The sequence below is a fragment of the Nansenia antarctica genome (assembly GCF_963989245.1).
Source record: "Nansenia antarctica genome assembly, chromosome: 5".
NCBI classification, from domain to species: domain Eukaryota; kingdom Metazoa; phylum Chordata; class Actinopteri; order Argentiniformes; family Microstomatidae; genus Nansenia; species Nansenia antarctica.
Window position 1 is genome coordinate 53,163,173 of NC_137690.1, and position 16,398 is coordinate 53,179,570.

The following is a 16,398-nucleotide window of genomic DNA, read 5'->3' on the forward strand; positions in this document are numbered from 1 at the left end:
GCCACCCTGGACCTCTACAACCCATTTGACAATAAAACTGGGGTGAGAGAGAGAGAGAGAGAATGAGAGAATGAGAGAATGAGAATGAGTGTGTGTGGTTTTAGACCAGAGAAAATCAAACATTCCTCCACAGGCTATTTGTCTTTACATTTGAATGGATGCCATCATGCTAACTACCTGTGTGCGTGCGTGACTGTGAGAGAGACACACACACAGAGACAGAGTGGAGGAATAGGTATACAGAGGAGTGTTTTGCTGTAGAATTCATTAATAACCTACTGATGGGACTTTCCCCAATATTTAGCCTATGTAATGCCACTGTCACAGGGGTGCGGTTACATTCTAACCAATTGGATATGGCAACATGCCATGATGCACCACTCCCATAGAGTTGAGTATAAACCTAAAGATGTTTCTATATTACCACCACCATTAGTCTTTCTGGACACGTTTACCGGACACAGGTTACACTATTAAAACCGTGACTAATATTAAGTGTATCCACTAGCAGTGCAATGTCTCCCGCAATAGCCTAGGTGTTAGGGAAACTGCACCTCTATGTTCATGGGTAAAATCATTGAGTGATGTATTTGTTTTTATGCTCTCTCTAGCCTCCACCTCCTCCCTATGAGGCCACTTCACCGTCCGCCCAACCTCTTCCTGCTCAGACTCCACCCAGCAGGCTCACCTCTCCCACTGAACCCCGCAACTATGGCTCCTACAACTCCCAGGTACTTGTTCTGTATGCATTATAGGCCACATGTATCCGAACACACCAGTGCAAATTATAGCACATATGCCCTCTTACGTAGGAAACGACGTGGGAAAAATACTGCACCTGAGCACTACGTTGTAAAATAATGCATTTGAACAAGCAACACATCAGACCTATCTATAGATAACGATTATCTAGGGGAGACCTTCTGCTAAGCCTATATCGGGTCTGAAGTGAGGTGTTTGCATTTACATTTAAATTTTTGGCATTTAGCAGACGCCTTTATCCAAAGCGACTTACAACAAATACATTTGTCTAAGTAAGTGAATCATCTATCCATTAGTCATCGCAAGAAAAGTAATCTGTGCACTGGCCATTGGCAATTGGCCATTGGCAATCATAATGCTAGAATGTTTGTCGTCTCTCTGTAGCAGACGGTGGTGAACGCCACCACGGCAGAGCTCCTTAGGAAACAGGAGGAGCTGGAGAAGAAGGCCCGTGAGCTGGAGAGGAGAGAGAGGGAGTTGGATTCGCATGCCCTCGGCATTGGAGCATGTAAGAGAGGGAGGAGGAGGAAGAGAAAGAGTGGAGTTTGAAGAAATTTTTTTGTTATTTTTTCCCCTGCCATTCCATCCCTTGTCTGACTGCTGTTTACAAAACATTCTTCAGTACGGGGAAGATAGCACTGTGTGGTTCCGTATTATGTATTTTAGTTGGATACAGATAATTTCTGCATCAGCTAATGCAGAGCCGAATAGAATAAAATAAATGACTTGAAGTACCTCCCTCCCCTCCCTCTCAGCTCGTCAGAACAACTGGCCTCCGCTGCCATCGTTCTGCCCTGTGGGACCCTGCTTCTACCAGGACATCAACCTGGAGATCAGCCAGAGCTTCCAACGCACGGTCTCCATTATGTACTACTACTGGATGTGTGAGTGTCCTCCTCTCTGTCTCAGCTGTTTCTCTGTTGCCGTATCAGTCTACTATTACTGGACCTTACCCACCTTTCTCTTTCTATCTCTCCCACATATTCACCCATCCCTTCATCTGCTCTGTCTGCTAATCATCCTCTCTTATTACCATACTCTCTTCTCGCTCCTTTCCACTTCTCTCATTCTTTACTCCCTCTATCTCATCCCTTTCTCCACTTTCCCTTCCATTTTGTTAATTCTCTTCCCTTACCTGCTCTCTCTCTCTCTCTCTCTCTTCCCCTCCTCCAGTCACCGCCTGCACGCTGCTGTTTAACTTAATCTCCTGCCTGGCTCTATTCTGTGTGGACACCAGTGGTGGTGTCGGGCTGGGCCTGGCCATCCTCTGGATCCTCCTCTTTACGCCCTGCTCCTTCGTCTGTTGGTACAGACCCGTGTACAAAGCCTTCAGGTAAGTACCATTAAACATGTCCTTATATGGATTTAATTCACTTTGAATTATTATGAATGTAAACACAATTCAAGAGTCTTGGAAGTTTCGGAGGCTGTCTGGCACCAATATTATGATTGTTACTAGCAGAAAGTCTAAGCGTTTGCTAATTAGCAGTAATTAATAGCAAATACAAGCTAAGGAGTAGCTGAGAAACTTAGTTTAGCCTTGGGGTGAAACTGCCCACAGACTGTCCTCAGACAAACATCATTTAATTAATCATTAAAACAGTCCACAGGCAAACATTGTTCACCTTGGGGCGAAACAGTCCACATATTTATTGTTAATAACTACCCACCTGGCCTTTCTCATGTTTACATTCAGCAGTTCATTACGTACAGACTTAGCGAATAGCCTGTTTAAGATTATCTAAAACGTTCACCTATCACATGTCACAGTGCAATAGATTGTGTTGCTGTCCCTCATGCTCTCTAATACTGAATGTATTTTCATTTCAGGAGTGACAGCTCCTTCAACTTCTTCGCCTTCTTCTTCATATTTTTCATCCAAGTGGTTGTCTATGTCATCATGACCATTGGAATCCCTGGGTGGGGTTTCAGGTACGAGTCACAAACAAACCGTTTTCATGGACTGGGACTGGGACTATAATGTTATGACTGTCATATTGTACCTAAACCCTAATTGTATCTCTCTTATTTACTCCCCACACCTATCCCTCCTCTCATTCTGCCTCTATCTTTCATGGCCCTCTGTGTCTCTCTCTCCCACCCTTCCCCCCCCCCTCTCCCTATGTCTCTCTCCCCCCCGCCCGCCCGCTCAGTGGATGGATTGTGAGTCTGGCCGCTCTGAAGAGCAGCGTGCCTGTTGGTGTGATCATGATGCTCAACTCCGTCCTCTTCACTGCCCAGGCCGCCATGGGAGTGGTCATGCTCAAGAAGGTACGTTAGAAAGACGATCTGATGAGGACAGTGTAAGCAGAGTGGTATATTAGAAGAGTGGCATCGATGAATGGGTACATTTTGCATTCTATTCTAACGTTTATGGAGACTCAAATAGTTCCTTCACGCAATCCTATGGAGCAGGTTGCCAGGCAACCGTTTGCTTGCCTGGCTAGTCAGTCTGAGAAATATTGCTTACTTAGATTCTACTTTGCGAACTGAATAGATACTGTAATTTCAGCTCTGAAACTTCTTGGTTATTGAAAAAAAAATCGATGTTGGGTATATCAGGGAAGGGATTTATTTTTATTCAAAGCCTCCAGTAATTTAATGTGCAGTAGATGCTCATTCTATAGTGGAATGACGTAACATTTGTAGAGGGGACAAGAGGGATCAATTAAACAATGATGCCCGAGAGGCCGGGATTTATCATCAACGTTGTCACGGGTAAAGGTTGTTAGGTATGACGCAGCAGCATACCGTATACCAGGGGTGCCCACACTTTTTTGAACCAAGATCTACTTTTCAAGTAGCCAGTCTGCCAAGATCTACCAGTCTAGTTTCAACATCGCAAACGTACATGCACGTACTACAAACACACACACACACACACACACACACACACACACACACACACACACACACACAGTTCCCAGCCTGCATAGTAAACTCACAATACACTTTCTCTCTCTCTGTCACACAGCCACACAGGAGAAGACCATCACAAACCCTCCCTCTTTGCTATTCTCACTCACACACACACACACACTCACACAGACACAGACACACACACACACACACACACACACACACACACACACACACACACACACACACACACACACACACACATTTGCCAGTCTGCATAGGGAGCCATAGCAGAAACCCTCCCTCTCTCTCCCCCCCCCCCCCTCTCTCTCTCTCTTACACACACACACACACACACACACACACACACACACACACACACCTCAATTTCTCTCACTCACACACTGACAGCCAGACAGCCAGTCTGCAGTACCATAGCCGACTACTGATCCAACAAACAGAAAAGTAAACCAGATACAAAACAGGTAGTTCCCTAGTTTGAAAGGAGGAAATAAATGCATTTCTCTACCTTAGTGGGAGACCTGGCACTGGGAGGAGGCAGCTAGTTTCTAGTAGTCAGGGCTGTAGGAGCTGGTTGCAAGGTGTAGGCAGGCTTGCAAGGTGTCATCAGCCACTGTGGATCTGTCATCGAAAAGGCAATCTGCAGCCTCGAGAAACGCTTTTTTCACAATTTCGCCGTCTTTGAATGACTTCTTGTGTTTAACAAGAACGTGACTGACGCGATAAGAAGCTATCGTTGCAGCCGTACGTTTTCGCTCTTTTGCCACATTTCCCTTCTTCCAAACAGCCATCATAGATCTGCAGATCAGACAGACGCACTTCCAATATCACATCGTGTAAAAAAGTCTTCCTCCCATTCTGGATGGAAGTTGTACGTTATTGGTTTCTTACTTGGTCCAGCTTCCCCACTCATTTGTATACCCTTTCTTTAGTACTAAATAGTAAATAGTAGAAATTGGAAGGCTAACTAGTTAATTAGTCTCGCCGGTATTTTGTATTTTGTAGTTGGCGCTGTTGACTGCGCATGCGTGGTGAACCGTGTGTTAGGTGTTAGGTAAAAAGATCAGATCTCAGACTGGCTTACCTGTACGTCAATCAAGTGGCAAAAGCCATAGTGAGGATGGATGATAGGTGGACTTTTGTTTTTGGGGGGGGTGGGTGGATGATTGTTTTTTGGGGGGGTTTGTTCAATGCCATGCGATCTACCCATACTACCTTTGCGATCGACCGGTCGATCGCGGCCGACGTATTGGGCACCCCTGCCGTATACTATACACAGTAAGTAAGTAGCCCTAAGGGGGCAGGAGCCTTTCTCCTGCTTCCATAGCGTGATGCAGCTTGATGTACAAGTACACCCCCTGGACATGACGATGGTACGTCGCAGGGTCTTACCCCCAATCCAACCCTGAGTGCCAAGCAGGGAGGTACCATTTTTATAGTCTTTGATATGACTCGGCCGGGGATCGAACTCACAACTCCCAATCTCAGGGCGGACACTCTAAACGCAAGACCACTGAGTTGTACACAGTAGTACACAGAAAATAAATCATCAGAACAATTGTTTTCATATCAGGTTACGGTATAATTTTCACATTGTCAATGACTGTAGGAAGTTAATGAATATGGTATGCATGTATATTAGGTGTCATTGAGTATCATGATGATGATGATGAATTTGGTATGGATGTTTTTGGTGTGGATGTATTTGGTAATGAATTTGGTATTAGATATCCCGGTACAATTACATTTCCTGTTCTCACACATTTCCCATAACATGTATATCAAATTCCAATGAGTATATGATGACGATGATGATGATGATGACGATGACGATGATAACGATGACGACGCCGACGATGACTTTAGTATGTATATCAGGTATCAATGCCATCTTCTCCTCTCCAGGTGCACTCATTGTACAGACAGACTGGTGCCAGCTTCCAGAAGGCCCAGGCTGAGTTTGCCACCGGAGTGATGTCCAACCAGGCTGTCCGCCAGGCAGCTGCCAACGCTACAGCCAACGCTGCCCAGGGGGCCTTCACTGGGGCTCGATAGAGAGGGAGGGAGGCCAGCCGGGACAGTAGGCGGTAGGGTCTAGAAATAGGGTTAATCTCAAATGTATTTCCTCCATTACTCACATCTTCTCTCCTTGGCTCCTTTTCAAAGAGCTGGAGTAGAAGACCCAAGGGGGGGGGGGAAACGCGGATCGTCTCTGCCGTAATGCATTTTGAGAAGGAAGCGAGGATAGAGGACACGAGTAATCAAGGAGAGAATTTAGAGATTCACCTGTCAATCACTAGCCTCTACCCACTATGCACTTATGGAGATCTGAGTGGATTGGACAGGTGTAAGGAATATAATGTAATAATAATAATATATGCCATTTAGCTGACGCTTTTATCCAGAGCAACTTACATTGCAGTGAGTGCATTTTTCAGTAGAGGTTTTTCCCCAGATGGAATCGAACCTCCAACCCCCGTCATGCGCTACGAACTGAACCACAGTATTGTGTTGTGTTGTGTTCTACATCTTTAACCAAAGTTGGAGGTCAGTTCCATGTCAACACCAGTCTGGAGATGATATGATCTTCGGAATGTAGTTGCTCCATCTTGCTGCCTTTCTAGGATTTTCGCCTATATTGTTTACACCTATCCAAGCCTCTCAATTCTCTGCAAGTGCAATGGGGGTTAGAGGGGTTGATTTGGGGGCCTGGTGTGTACAGTATGAGGGTGCAGCCCATAGGGGAAGCTTGAATTGTTACATCAGGAGCCCCTAGTTGAGGGGTGAACATGGGAGGGAGATTCAGACGCCCAGATTCCGCATTTGTATGTGGAAATAATGGAAAAAGTTGAGATCTTAACTGGAAATGAAAATACAGTATTATGTTATGGATCAATTTAAAGAGACGGTTGAGAGTCAAAGTGTCAAATATAATGTGACAGTGAAGATCTTTTTGTTCCTCTTGGAATGCTCTGCAAAAGGTAAACGTTTATATGTTAAAAAGAGGGGAAGGATGGAGTTTGATATGGATACATACACTGAAGCTATGCTATTTAACATTTATTAACAGCTGAATGGTTCAATTATCTGTGGCCAATGATATTATGTTGCTAAAGTGAGGATTAATATGTTGTTTTCCCAAGATAAAAATGCCTATTCATACTACCATTGCCAAAATTATACTGTTAGTGTAAATGATGTTGTTGTTTTGGTCATAATACTATTGCTATTGTTATGTTGACGCTGTTTGTGTTTGTCATGATTGTCACTATACAGTTCTGTCTTGGTTTGAATAAAATAAATTGATATGCTTTTTTTCCCCCAATTTCCCTTGGCAACAACATACAGCATTCTTGTCTTATCATGTCACTAGTCTAAACAAACAATAATAGTAATGACAATCACTTTTCATGTGTCATCCTTCACTTCACTTGACTGTGACCAAGAAGCACTGTAGTCCTCTTTCCTATCCTCTGGTGACCTCCATCAGACAATATTCTGTCCTTACTGTTGAAAGCCTCTGTATAAACTGTGTGGTGTGTTACTTGTACAGAACCTATAATTGAAAACTACAAGTCTACAGTATTTTACTGTTTTGCATAGTTAGTCTAATGGGTTCAATGTTTCTATTGTTGCACTGGGGTTTCCTTTAGCTATTTCCTGATTGATTTAGTTTTGTGTTTATTAGTAGGCCTATAATTACAGTTACCAGGAACAGGACTAGTAGGCTATGCATGCTACAAAGACACGGATCTTATTTGTTTTAGCCTGAGGCAGGTGTTGACGGAGACCAATAACTATTAAATTGCTAGATTTAGTTGAAATTGGACAATAATGGCAGTTTCACCCATTTGATTAAGATCATTGCAATCAGAATAATGTTAAGTGTTGTTACAATGTTGTTAAAAATACATTGAACAATTATGCGGGATTCTATCAAACTAAAACGAGTTTGGAACTTTGGACTGACTTGACCCTTATGACAAGCGTTCTACGACGCCTTCTTTTCTTAACGACCGACGTCAGTGAGTTCTTTACCGTGAAGATGGCGGAGGCAGCGGCGGCACCACAGCAGCGGTTTTTCTGTCACTGCTGTAAAGGTGAAATAGACCCAAAACTCCCGGTGAGTTTGTCAAAGTGCGCTCCTTCCTCGCGCTCCAGTTGCGCTTCTTGAGTTCGCTTGTCGCATCCATATAACGGTAGCATACATTTGACATTATCAACGCCTCCCGAAAACACACTCTAAGAAATATTAAAAGTAAACATTTATTTCAAACACAAACATTTATTTCAAACTGAACACACATATGACTATTAGGATATTGCCGCAAACAGAAGTCTATATTGCTTATGAATGTTGACATGTTGTTTGCGCGCAGTGAAGTTGGGAATAAATCTGTTGATCCAACTTTCGGGTTTGCTTCGTTGCCATATTTAGAAGCGCTAGCCTACTGTTGGCGACGTTGCAAGCTAGTAGGCAACTGTCAACTGCATGTGGGAAACAGAAGGGGCAGGGCAGGGTGGCCCTTGTCGCCACACCACCAGGCGCAGCAGCGCATTTGTTGGACAGCTGACACATTTATTTGACACTGACATGCGCGTGTATCTTGAATGTGATTCACTTGATAAGCAATTGTGTGTGCGTCTGCGTCTGTATTTTGATCTTCTTGTATGACCTGATTTGAAAGTAGATACATGTTTGACCCCTCTAGGAATACATATGCCCCAGGTGTGAATCAGACTTCATTGAGGAGGTCACAGAGGACTCCAGGTGAATTATAACACATTCTGCTGGCGACTTCTGCCTCTCTATAACAGTGATTGAAGTAACAAAATAAAATATTGAGGTGAACTTTGCCTTTCAGTCTCCTGCAGAACAGCACTGCTGCTCCCAACGAGGATGCAGGTACCCTCTTCTCAGAGGTGCGTCCACCTAACTTCTCTCTGTCTCTCTCCATAATAGTCCTCTATTCTCTCAGACATTTCTCTAAACTCACTGTCATGGTCTGATCTCCTTCCAAGCTGTGGCAGCTGCTGTTTATGGAACGCTCTGACTCAGACTCTGACTCAGACTCTGACCCCAGCCACATCCAGGGTGGAGGGACGCTGGCCAGCCTGGCCAGTGACCCGGGTGAGGTAGAGGCAGGGCTGCTTGAGGTTCCTCTTCCTGGGGAACCTTCGGGGGACACAGAGGCCTTGGTGCCGGAGCTGCCCTTTAGCCCACCTAGCCAGGAGAGACGAGTGTCTGTGCCTGACCAAACGCCAGCAGTGGAGGGGTGGGTATTTACATTTACATGTTAGGCATTTAGCAGACGCCTTATTCCAAAGTGACTTACAATCAATACATTTGTGAATCATCTATCCACTAGTCATAGAAGGTAAAGTACTCTTTGCTCAGGCCAGGGGCCATTGGCAGTCGTTGTGCTAGAAGAAGGATTGTTTTATTTTTTAATATTGACACAGGGGAAACAGTGCAGGGGGGTAGTAGATGTCTCAGGAGGGACAGCTGAAGAGTATGGTAGAAAGATGCACATCACAGGTCTCAATTTGATCTCAGTTTATCTCTGTAAGCTGCTGCTTATGGTTTTCCCCACATAATAACACACAGACAGTAATAGACAGTTATAGCTGATGGGATGTTTATTTCAGTTGGACCTAGAAACTACCTAGAATGACGATTCCTTGCCAATTTTTTCCAATCCTTTCCTACCTTTCTGTTCCTGTTTTTAAGAGGCTATTCCATCTCAACTCAACTCAAGAGCCTGTATTGGTATTGAGTTATTATAGATATCACATAATATGAAGATATCATATAACACATTACATAATCCAAGTTATCAAAACATTTGACTATCTTATTAATTTGACACAAAACACACAATATACAGTATCTTTAATGTACAAGTAGTAACAATATACTAACTTCAAGCATCTGTCTGTGTGTTTAAACAACCATAGTGTTGCCAAATAAAATTGTACAGATAATATGGTTTGTAAAATAACATTTTGAATATGTCTTTTGAACCTTTCTCTTTAGAATTGTGCAACAGTTTTTGGCAGGTCTGTTTGCCAACAATGGAATTACAACCTCTACACCAGCCTCACTGTAAGTAATTAATATTAATGAGTATATTATTTATGTAAAATAAGTATTTATTTATTTCTAATAATAATGGTATTATAAACATGGTCCGTCGGTCTCTCTCTATCTCTCTCTCTCTCTCTCTCTCTCTCTCTCTCTCTCTCTCTCTCTCTCTCTCTCTCTCTCTCTCTCTCTCTCTCTCTCTCTCTCTCTCTCTCTCTCTAAGGTCTGGCATGTTGCACTCCAACCCAGGGGACTATGCCTGGGGCCAGGGAGGTCTAGATGCTGTTATTACAGAGGTCAGTGATGTCACCACCGACCACTTGCAGGTCCAGGCCGAATAGCAACAAGTTGAGTCATAATCTCTCTGTCTCTCTCTTTGTCTTCTTCTCTCTGTCTCTTTCTCTTTCTCTTTCTCTTTCTCACTCTCTCCCTCTCTCCCCCGCTCTCTCTCCCTCCCTCTCTATCTCCCTCTCTCTCCAACTCTTTTTCCCTCTCCTCAAACTCTTTTAGTTGTTAGGCCAATTTGAGAGCACAGGTCCACCTCCTGCAGAGAAAGAGATGATCTCATCCCTCCCAACAGTCATAATCTCTCAAGAACAGACAGGTGGGTTCCCAGCATACACATCACTAGCGTACTGAATCACATCATTGGCTCCCACTTCCCAGACACCATAAAGCCCATGCCATATTACTGTATATCAGGGTTTATGGGAGTTGATAGTGTGTATCTTGTCTTCTTCCATCAAATTCTTCTGCCCTCCATGCACACTTACTTTACTAAATCTTTGAAAGATCCCATTTGATGAATTTGAAACGTGTTTTTTCTTTGAATATCATATAAGCTATCGAATTATCTCTATCTCTTCAATCTAAATGCATACTGTGTACCCCCTGTATCTCTGTCTGCAGACTGCAGACTGGAGTGCCCGGTATGTAGGGAGGAGTACTCTTTGGGAGAATCGGTCAGACAGCTCCCCTGCCTCCATTATTTCCACAGTGACTGTATAGTGCCATGGCTCGAACTGGTAAGGAGGAGTGGTATGTTGTTGGTGGTCAGTGTTAAACCACTGTATTTCATTTGCCATGGAGGATTAGCAAGTGAGTCATCGAAGTCACACATGCATCCTGACTCGAAGGTCTTGTTATTATGTTATTACTATTTAACCATTGTATTACTGTTTTGGAAACACTAAGTCTTAATACCTAATGTTATGCATGTTTTTCATGGCTCACATTTATGTTTTATCCTTCTCCCAGCATGATACATGTCCGGTGTGTCGCAAAAGTCTTGGCGGTGTTGACAACACCATACTGACCCCATCAGAACCCCCAGAGCCCCCCTCCATCAGGACAGACCCACCGGACGGACAGGCGATTTAATAAACAAGCCTTCAACTTCTACCTCTCTGCCATCTTCCCTCTCTCCTCCAGAGAGAGGCTCATCCTCTCATCCACTCGATAATTGAAGAGACAGATTTCTGTTAAACTCAACAACACATCATCATCAAAATTCAACTCCCGCCAAAATTCACTAACATGACTTTCACCCTCAGACCGTATACATTTATTAAGGACCTTTGTGTTTCTTTTTGGTTGATGTGAGAAAGCCCAATATCCCTGATGTATTGAATCACAGTAGCCCTACATGCAAACGGATCCCACTGTTTGCAAACAAGATGTTGTGGAGTTGATGTGTCCCACTAAACTGGAATTTCCGGGAATTACAAATAATATGACATTTGAAGAGTTTCTAAAAGGTGGGCTGAACTCACTCTTGCACATTGGAAAGTCTGGAAAGAGAATTCCAACTCTCTCTTCTCTCGGATCTCTTTGCCTCCCTCTTCCTCTTGATCTCACATATTCCTGTTCTTCAATAATGTCTATTTATGTTCCCTATTAAAGCCTGATGCTGTTTTCTCCTCACTCTCCACCTCCTTCCTGTTCTCCCATCATGCACTTTTCTGATGCAGATCTGTTTTGATTTCTTCATGTATCAGTTTACAGTCTTTTCTACCTCTCTCTGTTTTCAATCAATTTCTAGTCACAGTAAAACATGTGATTCTTATTTACAAAAATGTGATGTGAAACATCATGTGCTTATAAAGTATGTAGTGGAATGTAGCCTATGTATATGTGTGTATATGTTTAGAGGTATATACTGTATGTATAGCCTACTTATAAACAAATACAACCTTGGCAATGAGGTGAAAATGAGATTAGCCAAATTCGTGATGTAGGGCTCTATGTGTTTCACAAAAGATTTTCAAAAATGAGAGACATTTGATAGAAAAAACTTAAAAAAAAAAAAAAAAGCAAATTCAATACAAGTTTATTTATCTCCCCAGACACAGATCACATATTGACATCCTATAACCCTCAACAGTCATCACATCCACGTTACTGATACACCCAGATAGATCAGTGATCACATCCTTTACAATACAACACTAATCCTCCTCTCTACCAGATCATTTGAAAGCCGACCTTTGCTGTCCTATCTAATCCTTTGACAATGTCCTGAACTCCAACACACCTGACCCAACCGAAGGATCTAATGCATCCCAACAGGTACAGGTATCACCTATATAATCCCGCCTATTTTAAGTAGGGAGTGTAGGGACCAGTGTTTTTGCAAAGATAAAAAATAAATAGCCAAATAAAAAGTGAGTTGTAAATGTTATCTGGAATGTACATATGTTTGGATTAATCGTAACAGACAGACATCTCGCCTCCCACGCGTGTCTGGATACTTCGATCGTTGTGGGTAAACATTGCCACGAGCGCATGCAAACATTCCTTTGCTCAAGCAAGGTTTTTCAAATACGCTTCAAATGCTATTGCATGCAGACACACACAGAGAGAGAGTTGTGTGAAAGTTGAATCTCATTGTTCATCACTGTTCATTTGATGTGTAAAATCAAATGACACTGTCTGCTACTGCAGTTCATCGGTTTTCTTTTCATGAGAGGTGAAAATAAGGTTAGGCCTTTCTGGGCGCATTTTGCGTAACGGCCCATGGGAGAAAGTGGCCAGTACAGTAGTACCGTGCGACATCTGCCCTCTTCCCTCCCCTCAATCCCCCCTCCTCTCCCCGCCGCCCGTCTCCTTCCCTCCCACCCTCTGTGACTGAGTGAGAATGCCCGTGTTGTACTGACAGAAACGATACGGGCTTAGCAGACATGGAGGCCCGATTAATGAGAACGGCCCATTCGGATACGTCTCGGCTCAGCTAACGCCTGGAAGAAGAGTCCAGTAGCGTTCGGAGATACCACGGATACTATTTGATGTGAGGAAAAAAAAACAGGGCGAGGGAGAAGAAATAGAGGGAGATCCATTTCGGGACTCTGTTGATTCAACGCAGCCGCCATTTTGTTGACAGTTCGTGTTTTTTTTTTAATAACGTACACAGCGCTGCATTTATTATTTTGTTTAATATAAAGGCCTATATCTGCACCGTTGTGCGCAGTGAGCTGTTTTAATGTTAGATTTATCTGTACTCAATCGACAAAAGAAAAGGCATCGCTGAACTAGTTGGGTCGCGAGCTTGCTAAACAATATTGCATCGCTAGCCGTCATAGCTTGAACGCTAGCACGAGTCGCTTCTCGAATATGACAGCACAGGTTATGCAGTTATCATCGGGTGTCGTTTTTATTATTCATCTATTTAATACAATTAAACAGAGATAAACACATTGTGCAATGTAGTTTAATATGTTATCACTAATTCACAGTTAACAGCCACATCGCTAGAATTATTGCTAAGTTATCACTAGCTATAAGGCAATCCAGATGATTAGCGAACGTTAGCAAGCGAGGGCCATTGCATTGATGCAACAATATGCAGCGATATGTAGCGAGCACCTCGGTTATTATTGGACGAACTGTTACAACATAACGTCGTCCCACAATGAATTGATGGTGTCAAGTGGCTGTGCAATCCTTGATACTTGCCTCTCTCCATAGATTGTCATTAGTATTGGAAACAATTTAACATGAACGTATATGACCCCCGTATTCGCATCTGTCTAACAACTTTCTCTATTTTGTTAGCCAGCTAGGTAGCAATATTTTCTCTTGAAAGAAACATCCCCCTGTGTGTTAGGACGTTGGACGGGGTCATACTGTTCACCTAGATTATCATGCACACTTTTTTTTTTACTACACAAATCAAAAGAAGATGTGTCGACCTATGCAGTTGTTACAAATGTTGTACAATTTTGTTACATTTTTTCTGATATGCCAAAATTAATAATCTACGTGCAAATGAAATCGGATAGGTTCTAGCTATGATTTTGACATTTCTCTCATCTTTGCGTTTTTGGCAAATCAGCAGTTGGAACATAAATACTGTGGCCACCATGTTGATGCGCACGAAGGGAGGATTTCGATCCAAATAATGTGAGCACCGTTTTTGGACTCTAACGTAGGTGAGTAGATTATAATGTTGTTAGCTAAATAACCACAGATTGAGATTTGCTGATTATTGCTGCTGTTGACACTGCAAATCATTATGATTTTTTATGTATTATGCAATATGTATTTGTGTCACAAATCCCCCCACCCACCCATATAACGCACGACGTTCTGACATTCTCGCACGAGGTAATTTTATAGTAAAGCGGTGTTACGATTACAGCGTCTGTAGTTTTCGCATTGATATCATCGCAACGGTAATTATATTTTTTATATGGTATACAGCAATATATATGCCAAAACTATTCTAATATAAAGGCATATACTAATATTGATAAAGATCAATATAGATTTATAGCGCAATTAGTGACAGTATCTGTGGATGAATCATACCAGTAGTAGACTTGATTCAATGAGAGCCTCGAGTGTGGCTGTAGCGAGATGTGCAACAAACTACTATTTGGCATCTTGATAATAGCACCTGTGTATAATTTACCTCCGCACACAACGTGCAGGTATTCCAGACAGGACGAGACTCTTATCCTCAGTAAGTGATGCATATATTATTACTGCGCGTGCAAGTGCATCCAACGGGATGAATGATCTCGGGGGCACGCTGCCTCTCATGAAGGACCTCTAGCAAAAAAAAATATCTAATGAACTAGTTTTGGCCTGATGCAACTGTTTAGCCTGATGCAACTGGATCCTGCTACTAATCGCGTTTCTTTACAATTAGTACGCAAACAGTTTCATATTGTCCCATTGGTTGATAGTCTGTAAATTCAAAACAAACACAATCGCACCGTCTCTCAACACATAGGTCGAGATAAGAGGTAGATGATCTGAACTTCTGATGGTTGCGGTTGAGGTTTGGTCTAATTTAACAGATTACTCTAGGTGAACACCCAGGGAATTGTTTTCGATAAATGACTAAGATGCACACGAATATGTGATGAGTCAGCAGCTGCTGCTGGTTTCATAATGACTCGTTTAGTGATCGGTATCTGTAGCCCTCCTGTGCATGCCACCGAGGCGCTGCTTTCCCTGGTACGTTACTCCACTGGCTAAAGGGAAATCAGCAGTTATGAACAACGTGTGCAAAAGTGAGAGGGGAGCTAAGGAGGGGGGAGTTAGGGGAGGGGAGTGAGCATAAACTTGTTTACTATGTTCCAGTTGCACTGTATTGCTTGGTCCTTGTCAGGCCATCAAGCAATTATTTCCTGCTTGTTCTGTTTTTTCTATTGGAATTTCTCCTGCTTCACTACTGAACCCAGGTATGCAGGTGATATAGACATTAGCACTGTGTTGATAAGATGTAAAAGAGACAATGTGTGCTAAATTGTTTACCCTTATTGGCCACAATTAATGGGGTTAAGCGATTATAACACAAACTTCACAACTCCATATGTATATGTCTGTTTCTAGTAAGTGCAGTGTTATTACATGGGTATAGGGACAACATAATGTAAAGTGTTAACCATATATTTCAGTATTCCTTAGTAATGGCCTTGGAATGTACTGTCTTGAGATAAGACCAAACTGTCCCACCAACCAGAGAGAGTGGAAGCACAACAGATGATACCTACTATTAGTGATAACATGCTTACGAATTAGTGATAATAATTAAACTACATTGCACAATGTGTTTATCTCTGTCTAGCCTAATTGTATTAAATAGATTAATAATAAAAACAACACCCGATGATAGGCTACCTGCATAACCTGTGCTGTCATATTCGAGAAGCGACTCACTTTCAAGCTATGACGGCTAGCGATGCAACAGTGCCTCATGTCAGTAAAGATGACTTTTGACTAAATCGAGAGATTTCATTTATATAGGTCTAATTTGCAGAGACAAATTAGTCTCTTGAGTCTAGAAATAGGCCTAGTCAACAGAAGAGCCATAATTCTGATGGAGTGGATAACCTTGTTAGACAGTGAGAATCGGATGCGCTTCATGTTTTGACTCACCCTGGTCTTGAGTCAGTAGTCATTTACATAGCGTGCTACAGCAGCTTATTTCTGGCGTAGCTGTGTGCATATCAGCGGAAGCGACATAATGAATATGCACATAGTACTACTTGAAGCAGCTTGATCAAAACTAAGAAGGAGGGATTGTCACTTTTGGCGGTTGGAGGGAGGGAGGGAGGGGAGAGTTGAAATGTGTTTTCGATTAGGTAGGAACACAGTGACTCTGTTGCAGGAGCTTTCCAACGGAGTGAAGGAAGAGAGAAAAGGTAGAAAAGGAGATGGATGGA

General features: G+C 42.7%; 2 protein-coding genes across 2 annotated transcripts in view; both read left to right on the plus strand.

Moving 5' to 3' along the window:
- The window catches only part of scamp3 (secretory carrier membrane protein 3), a 7,559-nt gene extending 612 nt beyond the window's left edge, over positions 1-6,947 (plus strand). Inside the window, exons 2-9 of the mRNA XM_080532783.1 lie at positions 1-42; positions 612-731; positions 1,147-1,270; positions 1,518-1,646; positions 1,936-2,095; positions 2,593-2,694; positions 2,916-3,033; positions 5,548-6,947. The exon at positions 1-42 is cut by the window's left edge and continues 39 nt beyond it. Coding sequence (XP_080388909.1) covers positions 1-42; positions 612-731; positions 1,147-1,270; positions 1,518-1,646; positions 1,936-2,095; positions 2,593-2,694; positions 2,916-3,033; positions 5,548-5,697 — 945 coding nt within the window. The 3' untranslated portion in view covers positions 5,698-6,947. The remainder of the gene's footprint in view (positions 43-611; positions 732-1,146; positions 1,271-1,517; positions 1,647-1,935; positions 2,096-2,592; positions 2,695-2,915; positions 3,034-5,547) is intronic.
- A 734-nt stretch (positions 6,948-7,681) lies between these two features.
- rnf115b (ring finger protein 115b) lies at positions 7,682-11,107 on the plus strand (the record flags this gene model as incomplete). Its single annotated transcript, XM_080531726.1, has 9 exons — positions 7,682-7,765; positions 8,355-8,413; positions 8,508-8,565; positions 8,665-8,918; positions 9,680-9,748; positions 9,951-10,023; positions 10,238-10,331; positions 10,637-10,752; positions 10,985-11,107. The coding sequence occupies exons 1-9, from the start codon at positions 7,688-7,690 to the stop codon at positions 11,105-11,107; spliced, it is 924 nt and encodes a 307-aa protein (XP_080387852.1). The 5' UTR covers positions 7,682-7,687.
- Positions 11,108-16,398: the final 5,291 nt, after the last annotated feature.